The sequence below is a fragment of the Nycticebus coucang genome, chromosome X, assembly GCF_027406575.1.
Source record: "Nycticebus coucang isolate mNycCou1 chromosome X, mNycCou1.pri, whole genome shotgun sequence".
NCBI classification, from domain to species: Eukaryota; Metazoa; Chordata; class Mammalia; order Primates; family Lorisidae; genus Nycticebus; species Nycticebus coucang.
In genome coordinates, this window is record NC_069804.1 from 113,542,311 (window position 1) to 113,558,912 (window position 16,602).

At 36.5% G+C, this 16,602-nt stretch overlaps 3 protein-coding genes across 3 annotated transcripts in view; all 3 read left to right on the top strand.

Moving 5' to 3' along the window:
• Positions 1-91: 91 nt before the first annotated feature.
• Positions 92-2,158, top strand: ARMCX5 (armadillo repeat containing X-linked 5). The gene is made up of 2 exons (XM_053579522.1): positions 92-554; positions 585-2,158. Exons 1-2 carry the CDS (start codon positions 92-94, stop codon positions 1,805-1,807), a joined length of 1,686 nt encoding a protein of 561 aa, XP_053435497.1. The 3' UTR covers positions 1,808-2,158.
• Positions 2,159-3,822: 1,664 nt separating this feature from the next.
• Positions 3,823-16,602, top strand: part of GPRASP2 (G protein-coupled receptor associated sorting protein 2) — a 178,489-nt gene continuing 165,709 nt past the window's right edge. The window contains exon 1 of the mRNA XM_053579520.1: positions 3,823-3,956. The gene's annotated coding sequence lies outside the window, so the exon portion shown is untranslated. The remainder of the gene's footprint in view (positions 3,957-16,602) is intronic.
• Positions 3,832-16,602, top strand: part of GPRASP1 (G protein-coupled receptor associated sorting protein 1) — a 57,927-nt gene continuing 45,156 nt past the window's right edge. The window contains exon 1 of the mRNA XM_053579516.1: positions 3,832-3,956. The gene's annotated coding sequence lies outside the window, so the exon portion shown is untranslated. The remainder of the gene's footprint in view (positions 3,957-16,602) is intronic.

Sequence of the window (16,602 nt, forward strand, 5' to 3'; positions counted from 1 at the left end):
TTTTATGAAAACACCAACCTGGGACAGACCTTCAGTCAAGGCTGTGATGGGGGTGGGGATACATAACTTGGCCTTGCCTTAAACTTGGACCATGGTTGGCTCCAAGGATAGGGAAAGAACTAGAGGAGAGGCTGAGGCTGGTCTGAAAGCTGGAATCAGTGGCTCTTCCAATGCTAGAGTGAAGGCTGAGACCCAGGCCAAGGCAGTGGCTGAGGCAGAACTGAAAACAGAATCGGTGACCCAGGTCAAGGCTGGCGATGGAGGAATAGCCAGGACACAGACAGTGATCTACACTGAGGCTGTGGCTGTGACAAAGGAAGTAAACAAGATGGAAGATATGACTAAGACTAGAGCCATGGCTGAGACTAAGACAAAACCCCTGGCAAATGCCCCAAACCAAGTGCCCCCAAACAAGTCAAAGGCTATGCCTGTGTCTAGGGTCAGTGCCATAACCCCTGAAGTCAGGGTTGGTGCTGGCAATGAGGCAAATATCGCTGATGATAAGGCCAATATTGGGCCCAAACCTGAGTCAAGGGAAGGGGCCAACATCAAGGGTGGGGCTGGGGATAAAGCTGGTACTAGAGTAAAATTCAGTGATGAGGATGAAGAAAATGTTTGCTCTTGGTTTTGGAATGGAGAAGAGCCTAGTGTAGGGTCCTGGTTCTGGCCTGAAGAAGAGATCCCTCCTCAAGTTTACAAGCCCCTACCTAAGATACAGGAAAAGCCCAAGTCCAAGCCCAAGCCCAAGCCCAAACCTACACAGAAACCCAAACTTACTACTAAACAAAAGGCAATTGCATGGTCAAGGGCCAGGTATATTGTCCTAGTCCCCATTGAGGGAGGGGAAGAGTTCTTGCCTCCAGAAGGGGACTGGACCCTGATTGAGACTTTGATTGAAACTCCGTTGGGAATTCGGCCTCTGACCAAGATCCCACCTTATAATGGGCCTTACTTCCAGACTTTAGCTGAGATCAAAAATCAGATTAGACAAAGGGAAAAATATGGGCCTAATCCAAAGGCCTGCCGCTGCAAATCACGTAGTTTTAGCTTAGAACCTAAAGAGTTTGATAAACTGGTTGCCCTGCTTAAGTTAACCAGGGATCCTTTCATTCATGAAATAGCTACAATGATAATGGGCATCAGCCCTGCTTATCCATTTACCCAAGATATAGTTCATGATGTAGGCATTACTGTTATGATTGAAAACTTGGTCAATAATCCCAGTGTTAAAGAACATGCTAGAGATTTAAAGACAGTGGATGATAGCTCTGAGTCTTCTGAAGAACCAAAAGCGGGAGATGCGTACATAGATCAAGTTTGTAAGGACATATTTTCTTACCCCTTGAATTCCCATGAGCAACTGGCTGGACTAAAATTACTAGTGAACCTGAATATAAATTTTGAGGATCACCACATGATTGCCAATTACATTCCAAATTTCCTCATCTTGTTAAACAAGGGAAGTGTCAAAATCAAGTTTTATGCTTTAAAAGTGTTTCTGTGTTTGTCTAAAAATCAAGCCAATACAAGAGAACTAATCAGTGCTGAAGTATTGTCATCATTGGTTGCTTTCTTTAACAAGAATGAGTCAAAAGCCAATATTCTTAATATCATTGAAATATTTGAGAATATAAATTTCCAATTCAAAAAAAAGGTAAAGCTGTTTACCAAGGATAAGTTCACTAAATCTGAACTTATTTCCATATTCCAGGAAGCAAAAGAGTTTGGTCAGAAACTCCAAGACTTAGCAGAGCACAGTGATCCTGAGGTGAGAGATAAAGTCATACGATTAATACTCAAACTCTGAATAACCATCTGTTCTCATAAAACCTTGAACATAAAACCTTGAACCTTGAAACCTTGTTTCAGTATGAAAACAGTGCATATTATAAATTCTGCATTTATGTTCTCTGTGTTGATTGAGAGGGGCAATATTATGGATGCCAATTAATCGTGAGAGCTTGAACACTTGTTGATTGTTATTGTGCTATATATTATATACATTGAGATATTTTTAGTATTCCTGCAATATGACCTGATAATGAACCTATACATCCTAAGTAAGCTATACGTCTATGCTTTATATTGATATAAATGTATTCCTTTGAGATTTTATTTACATATTGTTAATAAAGTTACATGCTAAAACTGGTGAAAACATTGTCCTAGTTATTCAGTTGAAATCTTTTCAGAGGTATAAAAGCACAAACCACATAAAGATGATGAGGAGCACCGTCTGTGTGTCTGTAGAGGGGCACAAACAAAATGAGTTCACAGTGACAGATTCTTTTGTTTCAACATGTGCAAGGAGTAGAATAACTTTGTATGCAAGAAAACAGGACTGTGCTACTAGCTATCTGTGGGTTCTAACTGATAGGCTTCAAGTGAGGAATGAAGCCCTGTATGGGCACCTCTGGAGAAGGAGGTGAGGAGGCAGCTCAGGAGGAAGGAAGCATAGATGCTTTCATTCCAGTCTGAGTTCCAGCACTTGAGTTCAGCCTTTCACATAGGATGTTTATCAGGATGCCTTTAACTTTTTAATCCCCCAAGAGGATTCCTGCTTCTTCTGTTCAGCAAATCTATGCACAGCTGCATGGCTGGTCTGGTTCTAAAGGGATTGAATTCCACTGTGCCCTTAATAGCGCCTAGCCAGGGGTATCAAATTTAGTGCTTCATTTGAGATTCTCTTGCCCTGCAGTTCTGGGCCTCAGAGGAGGGTCTTGCTGGGGATCATCTGCAGAAACTTCTTCATAAACTCATCTGTCCTGCCTTGGTGACTGTTGACTCACCTTTGATTTTTGATTTCTGCTTTTGTTTTATGGACTTGGTTATTTGTAATTGTCGTTGGTGCCCGTCCCTTATTTGTGCTAATCCTTTTTGGTCAGAGCTCAGCTCTGTGTATGTCTCAGCCACAGGATACCAAAGTTCTGTAGGAGTGTGTAGTAGGAAGAAATTAATTCCTATAATCCCACTATTTTATTTGTATAGTTTACCTAGCTGAAGGCATATTGTCAGTACTATACTTAACAAAATCTAGATTGTGGACAAGTGTTTGTATATAAAATGACAATGTATAGATTGGGATTCGGGGTGACTTCTGCATCTCCTATTCTCTACCTCCTTTGTGTGTGTGTGTGTGTGTGTGTGTGTTTGTTTTGGGACAGAGTTTCACTCTGTTGCCTTGGGTAGAGTGCTGTGGTGTCATAGGTCACAGCAACCTGAAACTCTTGGGCTCAACAGATCCTCTTGCCTCAGCCTCTCGAGTAGCTGGGACTATGATCACCCACGACCACAACAAGCTATTTTTAGTAGAGACAGGGTCTTGCTCTTGCTCTGGCTAGTCTCAAACTCCTGAGCTCAAGCAGTCCACCTGCCTCAGTCTCCCAGAGTGCTAGGATTACAGGCACGAGCCACTGTTCCTGGCCCTTCCCTTCCTCTTTTGCTGTTAATGTACTGCCTAGAATGTGGAAATACAGATTATTAGGATTAGTGTACCAATGCTGGTCTTTCTGTTGATCTTCCTCTGTCTCCTAACTTTTTGTGCATTTAAAGGAAAGCCTGAACTGGAAAATATCAACATGATGTAATGTACCCCTAGTTTTAACCATTATCCCTAGTTTATTTCTGTTAAGATCAGTTGTGAATCTATCTTTCCCAAATACAGGAATTAAAATGAAGAACAAGTGGCTACATTTTGTGTATTAAGAGGGAAAAAAAAACAGGGTAGGTTTTTCCTTCAATTTAGATGATTTTTGAAGTTCTTTATAACTTATTTTTTAATCCACAGAACTCCCCTAGCCTGTAATACCAGCTGTGGGTACTGTTATCAGTGTTGGAGATCTTCACAATACAGTCGGACCAGACCCTTTGGAAATATTGTGTTTCAAATGCCCTGTGGAGCACACACTTAATCAGTTGATGGCTATGGAATTTTCCAACATCAGCTAAAGAGAAGGGTGAGTGTGGAGTATGTATGTATTTGTGTCAAAGCAAGATGTTGATGGTCTCTCTTTGAGTGGGAATTTTAGGGGTAGAGTCATCTCCCAGATTGTTTCTAGATATGTGTCATTTGTTAATAGACAATTAGGTTGTTTCTACCTTTTGGCTGTTATGAATAATTCTGCAGTGAACATTGTTGAACAAGCATCTGTTTGAGTCCCTGATTTCAATTCTTTTGAGTATATACCTAAAAGTAGAATTGCTTGGCTATATGGTATGTTTAGCTTTTTGTGGAATTACCAAACTGTTTTCCACAGTGACTATACCATTTTACATTTCCATCAACAATACTCAAGGGTTCTAACTTATCTACTTCTTGTCTATACTTGGGATTTTCCATTATTTTTAAAATAGCTGTCTTAGTAAGTGTGAAGTGGTTTTAATTTGAGTTTCTCTAATGACTTATAATATTGAGCAACTCTTCATATACTTATTGGCTATTTGCATATCTTCTTTGGAGTAAGTATATTCAAGGTGTTTGCCCATTTTTTAATTGGGTTTGTTTTTTATTGCATTGTATGAATTTTTCACATATTCTGGATTCAAGGCCCTTATTAGCTATATGTTTTTGCAAATATTTTTTCTAATCTGTAGGTTGTTTGTTCACTTTTAATGATGTCTTTTAATATGCAAAAGTTTTTTTTCTTTTATTTCAATGAAGTCCAGTTCATCTGTTCTTTTTTCTTTTGTTAATGGTACATTTGGTGTCATATCTAAGAACTCATTGTTAAATTGAAGGTCAAGAAGAGATTTATCCCTATTTTCTTCTGAGAATTTTATAGTTTTAACTTACATTTAGGTTGTTGATCCATTTTGAGTTAATTATTACATATAGTATGAGTAAGGGATCTATTCTTTTGCATAATATGGAAATCCAGTTGTTCCAGCACCATTTGTTGAAGAGTCTATTCTTTCCCTATTGAATGGACTTGATACCATTGTCAAAATCAATTGGCCTTGGACTTGTGTATTTATTTCTGAACTCTCAATTCTATTACATTTGTCTCAACGTTTTTTATGCCAGTACTTCAGTGTTTTTTAAGTTTCTAATTGACATATAATAACTGTACATATATATGGGGTATAGTATGATATTTCAATTCATTGATACAATGTGTAATGATCAAATCAAGTAATTAGCATATCTACCACCTTGTGTCTATCATGTCTTTGTTTTGGCAATATTCAAAATTCTGTCTTCTAGCTATTTGAAAATACACAATAAATTATTGTTAACTGTAGTTACCCTACGATGTTATAAGGCACTGGAACTTATTCTTCCGTTACCCCTCCATTACCAGACTTTAGTAACCACCATTCTAATTTCTACTTCTATAAAATTAACTTTTTAGCTTCCACATATGGATGAGGACATGTGGTATTTTTCTTTCTGTTCCTGCATTATTTCACTTTAAAAAATGTCTTCAAGGCTTACTCATATTGTCACAAATGACAAAATTACATTCTTTTTATAGCTGAATAGTATTCCATTATGTATATATGTCACATTTTCTTTATCCACTCATCTGTTGATGGGCATTTAGGTTGATTCCATATCCTGGCTATTGTGTATAGTGCTGCAATAAATATGGGAGTATAGATATCTCTTTGGCATAGTGATTTATTTTTCTTTGGATATATCCACAGCAGTAGGATTGCTGGATTATATGGTAGTTCTATTTTTAATTTTATGAAGAATCCGCATACTGTTTTCCACAATGGCTAGTTACAGTCCTATTATCAACAGTGTAAGAGTTCCCTTTTCTTTAGATCCTTTCTAAGCATTTTTTTATAATAATCATTCTAACTGGGGTGAGATGATATCTCATTGTGGTTTTGATTTGCATTTTTATGATAATTAGTAATGTTGAGGATTTTTCTTCATATGCTGGTTGGCCATTTGTATGTCTTCTTTTGAGGTATGTCTATTCAGATCATTTGCCTATTTTTAGATCAGATTATTTGGTTCTTTTGATGTTGAGTTGTATGAGTTCCTTGTACAGTCATGTGCTATATAACAATGTTTTAGTCAATCATGAACTTCAAATATGAGGGTGGCTCCTTAACATTATAATACTGTATTTTTACTGTTCTTTTTATGTGTTTAGAGATTCATGTTTTTACCATTGTGTTACACTTGCCTACAGTTTTCAGTACAGTCACATGCTGACAAGTTTGTAGCCTAGAAGCAATAGTCTATACTACATGTCCTAGGTGTATAGTAGGCTATACCATCTAGGTTTGTATAAGTATACTTTATGATGTTCTCACAATAATGAATTTACCTGAAAATGAATTTCTTAGAAAGTATCCCTGTTGTTACACAACAACATATGACTGTATATTTTGAATATTAATCCCTTCTCAGATGAATAGTTTGCAAATATTTTCTCCAATTCTGCAGGTTTTCTCTTCATTCTATTGACTATTTCCTTTGTTGTACAGAATGTACAGAAGCTTTTTAGTTTGATATAATTCCATTTGTCCATTTTGCTTTTGTTGTCTGTGCCTTTGAGGCCTTATGCATAAAATTTTTGCCCAGACCAATGTCCTAAACTGTTTGCCTTATGTTTTTTCTTAGTAGTTTCATAGTTACATTTAAGTCTACAATCCTTTTTGTGTTGTCCTGGGAAACCTAGATATCCATAGGTAGAGGAATGGAACTAGTCCTCTGTGTCTTATCAAGTACTGTTGTGCTTTGATTACAGTCACCGTGTAGTAAGTTTTGAAATCAGGAAGTATCAGTGCTCTAACTTTGTTCTGCTTCAAGATTATTTTCATTATTCTGAATCATTATCCATTCCATGTGAATTTTAGAATCACCTGTTCCACTTATGCAAAAAAAAAATAGTCGTTAGGATTTTGATAGAGGTTGAATTGAATCTAGATTGCTTTAGGATATTGCATATTTTGATGATACTAAGTTTCCGATACATGAACACAGAATACATTCCCATGTATTTGAGTCTTTAATTTCTTTTAGCAACATTTTTTAATTTTAGGTGTATAAATTATTCACCTGCTTATATTAATTCATTCCTAGGTATTTCATTCTTTTATATATTATTGTAAATGTAATTGTTTTATTAATTTCCTTTACATATTCATTGCTGGTATATAGAAACATAACCAGTATCTGTGTGTTGATATTGTAATATGTAATTTTGCTGAATTTATTTATTAACTATAGTAGCTTTTTGCAAATTTTCCTGGAATTTCTATTTGTGGGATCATGCCATCTACAAATAGAAATAATTTTCCTCATTTGTTCTTATTTGGATACCATTTGTTTCTTTTTCCTGTGTGATTGCTCAGGTTATAACTTCCAGTACAATATTATACAACAGTGGTAAAAGTAGAAATGCTTGTTTTGTTCCTCATCTTCCCAGTGAAAGTTTTCAGTGTCTTACTATTCAATATGATATTAGCTGTGATTTTTCCATAAATGCCTCTTAACATGTTAAGGAAATTCTTTCCTGTGCCTAATTTTATAAATATTTTTATCATTAAAGGATATCACATTTCATCAGTGGAGATTATCTTGTGGAGATTATTGTGGTTGATTCAATTGAAATACTATATGAGTTGACATACTTATGTTAACCACCCTTGCTTTTTTAGATAAATTACACTTGGGCATGGTTTATAATCCTTTTAATATGCTATTGGATGTAGTGTGCTAGTATTTTGTTGAGAATTTTTGCATCTTTATTTATTTGTAAAATTCTTTCCTTGTGATGTTTTCATATGGCTGTGGTATCAGGGAAATGTTGGTTCTATAGAATTACTTAGGAAATGTTCTCCTATTTTTTGGAAGAGTTTGAGAAGGATCAGTATTAATTCTTCTTTACACATTTGTTAGAATTCTTTAATGAAGCCTGCTTGTCCTGGAATTCTCTTTGGGGGAAAGGTTTTGATTACTAATTCAATCTGTTTACTATTTATGAATCTGTTGAGATTTTCTATTCCTTTTTGAATCACTTTAGTTAATTTGTGTGTTTGTAGGAAATTGTTGATTTTATCTAGGTTATCTAATTTATTGGTGTACAGATATTCATAGTGTTCTCTTTTAAACTTTTAAAATTTCTGTATGGTTGGTGATAATGTTCCCATTTTCATTTCTGATTTTAGTTATCTGTGTCCACTTCTTTCACAGCCTAGCCAAAGAATTGTCAATTTTGTTGATCTTTTTGAAGAACCAACTTTTGATTTTATTGATTCTCTCTGTTTTTCCATTTTCTATTTAGTTTATCTCCACTCTAATCTTTATTTTTTCCTTCCTTTTGTTAGTCATTGGTTTAGTTTGCTATTTTTTTCTAGTTCCTCAAGGTTTAAAGTCAGATAATTGAGTTGAGATTTTTCATGCTTTTTAATGTAGGTGTGTACAGCTATAAATTTCTCTCTGATCACTGCCTTTGCTACATCCCATAGGTTTTGGTATGTTATATTTTAATTTTCATTCATTTGTGAGTATTTTCTCATTTTCCTGGAGATTTTTCTTTGATGCATTGGTTTAAAAGTGTGTTAGTTTGGCTTGGCACCCATAGCACAGTGGTTATGGTACTGGCCACATACACCGAGGCTGGTGGGTTCGAACCCAACCTGGGCCAGCTAAGAAACCAGCTAAGCAACAATGACAACTGCAACCAAAAAATAGCTGGGTGTTGTGGCAGGCACCTGTAGTCCCACCTACTTGGAAGGCTGAGGCAAGAGAATCACTTCAGCCCAAGAGTTTGAGGTTTCTGTGAGCTATGACGCCCAGCACTCTACCGAGGGTGACACAGTAAGACTCTGTCTTAAAAAAAAAAAAAAAAAAAAAACTGTGTTGTTTTATATGCACATATTTGTGAATTTTCCATTTTTTCCTGCTAGTATTGATTACTAGTTTCATTGTCAATAAATTTATGCATATTACATATTATTTCAGTCTTTTAAAGTTCATTGCAACATTTTAGAAGAATATATTTTTTGCTCTTGTTTGGTGTAGTGTTCTATATATGTGCCTTTGTTATGTCTGGTTGGTTTGTAGCATTGTTTACTTTCTCTTTCTTTATGATCTTGAGTCCAGATGTTCTATTTGTTACTAAGTGTAATGTTTGAATTCTTCAACTTTGATTGTAAAACTTTATGTCTCCTTTTAATTCAATGTTTACTTCTTCTTAGGAACTTTCCCTTCCTGATTATCTCTACTCTTCTGTATTTTAACCCCACTGTTTCTATAGGTTTCTTCACATCTGCATGAAAAGTATACACATTTTTTCCCATTGGAAGGGAAAATATGTGCATCTTTTCCCTAACACTAATCTCACACACTTTTCCAGCTACCACGCTCTTTCTCTCCACTCTGACAACAATCACATTTTCTACATTTATTATTTCTCCTTTCACATTTTCTACTGAGTCCTCACACAATTGCAATCTAGTTTTTTTTCTCTACTGCTCAATTAAAACTCTGTCCTCAAGGACACCAGAGTCTCCATAGTCCCTAAAAAAAAAAAAAAGTTTAATTTGTAAAAATTTTATATATTCATGTTTTTTAGGAAATTATGCTTCTTATCCACTTTTTATTTATTTATTTATTTATTTTGAGATGGAGTCTCACTATGAAACCCTCAGTAGAATGCTGTGGTATCACAGCTCACAGCAACCTCCAACTCTTGCTCTTAAGCAATTTTTTTGCCTCAGCCTCCCAAATAGCTGGGACTACAGGCACCCTCCACAACACCTGGCTATTTTTTTATTGCAGTTGTCATTGGCCCGGGTAGAGTACGAACCTGCCACCCTCAGTGTATGTGGCTGGTACCGTAACAATTGCGTTTTAGGCGATGGATGAGCCTTCTTATCCACTTTTTCTTTTTTTTTTTTTTTTTTGCAGTTTTTGGTCGGGGCCGGGTTTGAACCTGCCACCTCTGGTATATGGGGCCGGCGCCCTACTCCTTTCAGCCACAGGTGCCACCCCTTATTCACTTTTGATGGAAAAACTTTTTCCTTCCTTGTGGTGGGATCTTTATTAGAATAACGTTTCTGCTTTTCCTTTCCCTACCCTTATTTATTCTTGCCCTTCTTTCTTTTCTCTTTGGAAGATGGCTTTCACACAGAGGGCTGAGTCCTACTCTGCCTCTCTGTAACATAATTTTTCTAGTATAGACTGGAAAAACGTTCTAGGTTTTATTTAATTAGATGGTATAGTGTGACAAATTTTGGTATTTGTTTTCAGAAATGCTTCTTGCCCAAAGATCTCAGTCAATTTTTCTGTGTCAGATTTGTCAGTAACAAAAGTTATATGTGTATCTCTCACCTGCTTTACTCCTTTTCTTTTTTTGCAGTTTTTGGCCGGGGCTGGGTTTGAACCTACTACCTCCGTCATATGGGGCTGGCACCCTACCCCTTTGAGCCATAGGCACCGCCCTTGCTTTACTGCTTTTATGCAGTTTCTTCAGAACTTGGTTGGAAGATGATTGACATTTATTGGTCCTTTAAACCACAAGTCATATAATATCTTAATACAGTTTGATTTCAAAATATTGACCATTACAATTAAAGGCTCTTTTCACTATGAACCCCAATCCCAGTCACTTTCCTAGCGGTAAAATATATTATCATGTTCTAGAACTTTTATGCAATACCTACTTAAAAACATATCCAAGTGTTCTAAACATTTTTTATATTATTAAATGTTACCATAGTATATGTATTATTATGCAGCTTTTTTCTATAGTATGGCTTGCAGATTTTTCCATCTAAGTATATTTCTATATCTTTCTTAATAATTTTTTATTAATATTAAATCATAGCTGCATACATTAATGCAATCATGGGACACCATACATTGGTTTTATAAACAGTTTGACACGTTTCGTCACACTGGTTAATACAGCCTTCCTGGCATTTTCTTAGTTATTGTGTTAAGACAATTATATTCTACATTTACTAAGTTTCACATGTACCCTTGTAAGATGCACAGCAGGTTTACACCTATCACCCACCTATTACCCTCCCTTCACCCATCCTCCTCCCTCCCCTCCCTCTTCCCATTCCCCATATTCTTAGGTTATAACTGGGTTATAGCTTTCATATGAAAGCCAAAAATTAGTTTCTTAGTAGGATTGGATACTTTTTCTTCCATTCTTGAGATACTTTACTAAGAAGACTATGTTCCAGCTCCATCCATGTAAACATAAAAGAGGTAAAGTCTCCATCTTTCTTTAAGGCTGCATAATATTCCATGGTGTACATATACCTCAGTTTATTAATCCATTCGTGGATTGATGGGCACTTGGGCTTTTTCCATGACTTAGCAATTGTGAATTGGGCTGCAATAAACATTCTGGTGCAAATATCTTTGTTGTAATGTGATTTCTGGTCTTCTGGGTATATACCTAGTAGAGGAATTATAGGGTTGAATGGCAGGTCTATTTTTAGATCTCTAAGTGTTCTCCAAACATTTTTCCAGAAGGAATGTATTAATTTGCATTCCCACCAGCAGTGTAGAGTTGTTCCCTTTTCTCCACATCCACGCCAACATCTCTGGTCTTGGGATTTTGTGATATAGGCTAGTCTTACTGGAGTTAGATGGTATCTCAAGGTAGTTTTGATTTGCATTTCTCTGATGATTAAAGATGATGAGCATTTTTTCATATGTCTGTAGGCCCTGTGCCTGTCTTCTTCAGAGAAGTTTCTCTTCAAGTCCCATGCCCAGCTTGTGATGGGATCACTGGTTCTTCTCTTGCTTATACGTGTGAGTTCTCTGTGGATTCTGATTATTAAACCTTTGTCGGAGACATACCCTGCAAATATCTTCTCCCATTCTGAGGGCTGTCTGCTTCCTTTACTTACTGTGTTATTGGCTGTGCAGAAGCTTTTTAGTTTGATCAGGTCCCAGTAGTGTATTTTTGAAGCTGCTTCAATTCCCCGAGGGGGGGGTCCTCTTTGTAAAATACTCACCCAGACCGATTTCTTCAAGGGTTTTCCCTGCATTCTCTTCTAGTATTTTTATAGTCTCATGTCTTAAGTTTAAATGTTTAATCCAGTGAGAGTCTGTCTTAGTTAATGGTGAAAGGTCTGGGTCCAGTTTCAGTCTTCTGCAGGTTGCCAGCCAGTTCACCCAGCACCATTTGTTAAATAGGGAATCTTTTCCCCACTGAATGTTTTTAATTGGCTTGTCAAAGATCAGATAACGGTAAGTAGTTGGATTCATCTCTTGGTTCTCTATTCGGTCCCAGACATCTACTTCTCTGTTTTTGTGCCAGTACCATGCTGTTTTGATCACTATCAATTTATAATATAGTCTGAGGTCTGGTAGCATAATACCTCCTGCTTTGTTTTTATTTCTGAGCAATGTCTTGGCTATTCGAGGTTTTTTTTATTCCATGTAAAACGAAGTATTATTTTTTCAAGATCTTTAAAGTATGACAGTGGGGCTTCAATAGGGATTGCATTAAAATAGTATATTGCTTTGGATAGTATGGACATTTTAACAATGTTGATTCTTCCCAGCCATGAGAAGGGTATGTTTTTCCGTTTGTTAACGTTTTCAGCTAATTCTTTCCTTAGACTTTCATAGTTCTCTTTATAGAGATCTTTCACGTCTTTTGTTAGATAAACTCCCATATAGTTTGTCTTCTCTGGCACTACTGTGAACGGAATAGAGTCCTTAACTGTTTTTTCAGCTTGACTATTGTTGGTACAAAGGCTATCGATTTATGAATGTTGATTTTGTAACCTGAGACGCTGCTATATTCCTTGATCACTTCTAAAAGTTTTATAGTAGAATCCCTGGTGTTTTCCAGATATACAATCATATCATCTGTGAAGAGTGAAAGTTTGATCTTTTCTGACCCTATTTGGATACACTTGATCGCCTTTTGTTCCCTAATTGCAATGGCTAAAACTTCCATTACAATGTTAAAGAGCAGTGGAGACAATGGGCAGCCTTGTCTAGTTCCTGATCTGAGTGGAAATGATTTCAGTTTAACTCCATTCTATATGATACTAGCTGTGGGTTTGCTGTAGATGGACTCTATCAGTTTAAGAAATGTCCCTTCTAAGAAGGGATGCTGGATATTATCAAAAGCTTTTTCTGCGTCAATTGAGAGAATCATATGGTCTCTGTTTTTTAATTTGTTTATGTGCTGAATTATACTTATGGATTTACATATATTAAACTAGCTTTGAGACCCTGGGATAAAACCGACTTGGTCATGGTGTATAATTTGTTTGATATGTTGCTGGATTCTGTTCGTTAGGATCTTCTTGAATATTTTTGCATCTATATTCATTAGTGATATTGGTCTATAATTTTCATTTCTTGTTGGGTCTTTTCCTGGTTTGGGGACCAGGGTGATGTTTGCTTCATAGAACGTGTTGGGTAGTCTTCCTTCTTTTTCTACGTTTGGAATAGGTTGAGTAATATACGTACTAGTTCCTCTTTAAAGGTTTGATAGAATTCTGACGTGAAGCCATCTGGTCCCAGGCTTTTCTTTTTAGGGAGATCTCGTATAGTTGATGCTATTTCAGAACTTGATATTGGCATGTTGAACATTTACACTTGATTCTGGCTAAGTCTTAGAAGGGACGTGCTTCCGAGTATTGGTCAATTTCCTTCAGATTTTCATATTTCTGAGAATAAAGTTTCTTGTAATATTCATTAAGGGTTTTTTGAATTTCTGAGGAGTCTGTTCTTATTATTTTTTTCTTTTCTTTTATTAAATCATAGCTGTGTGCATTGATATGATCATGGGGCATCATTCACTAGCTTCATAGACCGTTTACCAAGTTTTACATATACCCTTGTAAGATGCACCGCTGGTGTAATCCCACCAATCCCCTTCCCTCTACACACCTCCTCCCTCTCTCCCCTCCCTTTCACCCTTCCCCCTATTCTTAGGTTGTAACTGGGTTATAGCTTTCATGTGAAAACCCAAAATTAGTTTCATAGTAGGGCTGACTACATTGGGTACTTTTTCTTCCATTCTTGAGATACTTTACTAAGAAGAATATGTTCCAGCTCCATCCATGTAAACATCAAAGAGGTAAAGTCTCCATCTTTCCTTAAGTCTGTATAATATTCCATGGTGTACATATACCACAATTTATTAATCCATTCGTGGATCGATGGGCACTTGGGCTTCTTCCATGACTTAGCAATTATGAATTGAGCTGCAATAAACATTCTGGTACAAATATCTTTGTTATGATGTGATTTTTGGTCTTCTCGGTATATGCCCAGTAGAGGGATTACAGGATTGAATGGCATATCTATTTTTAGATCTCTAAGTGTTCTCCATATCTCTTCCCAAAAGGAATGTATTAATTTGCATTCCCACCAGCAGTGCAAAAGTGTCCCCTTTTCTCCACATCTATGCCAACATCTCTGGTCTTGGGGTTTTGTGATATAGGCTAGTCTCACTGGAGTTAGATGGTATCTCAAAGTAGTTTTGATTTGCATTGCTCTGATGATTAAAGATAATGAGCATTTTTTCATATGTCTGAAGGCTGCGCACCAGTCTTCTTCAGAGAAGTTTCTCTTCAAATCCCTTGCCCAGCCTGCGATGGGATCCCTTGTTCTATTCTTGCTAATGCATTTCAGTTCTCTGTGGATTTTGGTTATTAAACCTTTGTCGGAGACATAACCTGCAAATATCTTCTCCCATTCTGAGGGCTGTTTGTTTGCTTTACTTACTGTGTTCTTGGCTGTGCAGAAGCTTTTTAGTTTGATCAAGTCCCAGTAGTGTATTTTTGAAGCTGCTTCAATTGTCCGGGAGGTCCTCCTCATAAAATACTGGCCCAGAGCGATTTCTTCAAGGGTTTTCCCTGCACTCTCCTCTAGTATTTTTATAGTTTCCTGTCTTAAGTTTAAATCTTTGATCCAGTGAGAGTGTATCTTAGTTAATGGTGAAAGGTGTGGCTCCAGTTTCAGTCTTCTACAGGTTGCCAGCCAGTTCACCCAGCACCATTTTTTAAATAGGGAATCTTTTCCCCACTGAATGTTTTTAATTGGCTTGTGAAAGATTAAATAACGGTAAGAAGCTGGATTCATCTCTTAGTTGTCTATTCTGTTCCAGACATCTAGTTCTCTGGTTTTGTGCCAATACCATGCTGTTTTGTTCACTATCAGTTTGTAGTATAGTCTGAGGTCTGGTAGACTAATTCCTCTTGCATTCTTTTTATTTCTGAGTAATGTCTTGGCTATTCGAGTTTTTTTTCTGATTCCATATAAAACGAAGTATTGTTTTTTCAAGATCTTTAAGGTATGACAGTGGAGCTTTAATAGGGATTGCATTGAAATATATATTGCTTTGGGTAGTATAGACATTTGAACAATGTTGATTCTTCCCAGCCATGAGCATGGTATGTTTTTCCATTTGTTAGTATTTTCAGCTATTTCTTTTCTTAGAGTTTCATAGTTCTCTTTATAGAGATCTTTCACGTCCTTTGTTAGATAAATTCCCAAATATTTCATCTTCTTTGGCACTACTGGAATGGTATAGAGTCCTTAACTGTTTTTTCAACTTGACTGTTGTTGGTATATATAAAGGCTACCAATTTATGAATGTTGATTTTGTAACCTGAGACGCTGCTGTATTCCTTGATCCCTTCTAAGAGTTTTTTAGTAGAGCCCCTAGTGTTTTCCGATATACTATCATATCATCCGCGTAGAGCGAAAGTTTGATGTCTTCTCAGCCTATGTGGACACCCTTCATCACCTTTTCTTCCCTAATTGTGGTGGCTAAAACTTCCATTACAATGTTAAAGAGCAATGGAGACAATGGGCAGCATTGTCTGGTTCCTGATATGAGTGGAAATGATTCCAATTTAACTCCATTCAATATGATATTGGCTGTGGGTTTGTTGTAGATGGTCTCTATCAGTTTAAGAAATGTCCATTCTATATGGATTTTGTTAAGTGTTCTGATCATGAAGGGATGCTAGACATTATCAAAAACTTTTTCTTCATCAATTGAGAGAATCATATGGTCTTTGGTTTTTAATTTGTTTATGTGCTGGATTACATTTATAGGTTTACGTATATTGAACCGGCCTTGAGACCCTGGCTTAAACTGACTTGGTCATGATCTATAATTTGTTTGGTATGTTGCTGGATTCTGTTTGTTAGGATCTTGTTGAATAGCTTTGCATCTATATTCATTAGTGATATCGGTCTATAATTTTCTTTTCTTGTTGGGTCTTTTCCTGGGTAGGGGATCAGGGTGATGTTTGCTTCATAGAACGTGTTGGGTAGTCTTCCTTCTTTTCCTACCTTTTGGAACAGGTTGAATAATATAGGTATTAATTCCTCCTTAAAGGTTTGGTAGAATTCTGACGTGAAACCATCTGCTCCTGGGCTTTTCTTTTTAGGGAGGTTTTGTATGGTTGATGCTATTTCCGAACTTGATATGGGCCTGTTCAACATTTCCACTTGATTTTGGCTAAGTCTTGGAAGGTGACGTGCTTCCAAGTATCGGTCAATTTTCTTCAGATTTTCATATTTCTGAGAATAAAGTTTCTTGTCATATTGATTAAGGATTTTTTTGATTTCTGAGGAGTCTGTTGTTATTTCGTCTTTGTTGTTTCTGATTGATGAAATTAGAGATTTTACTCTTT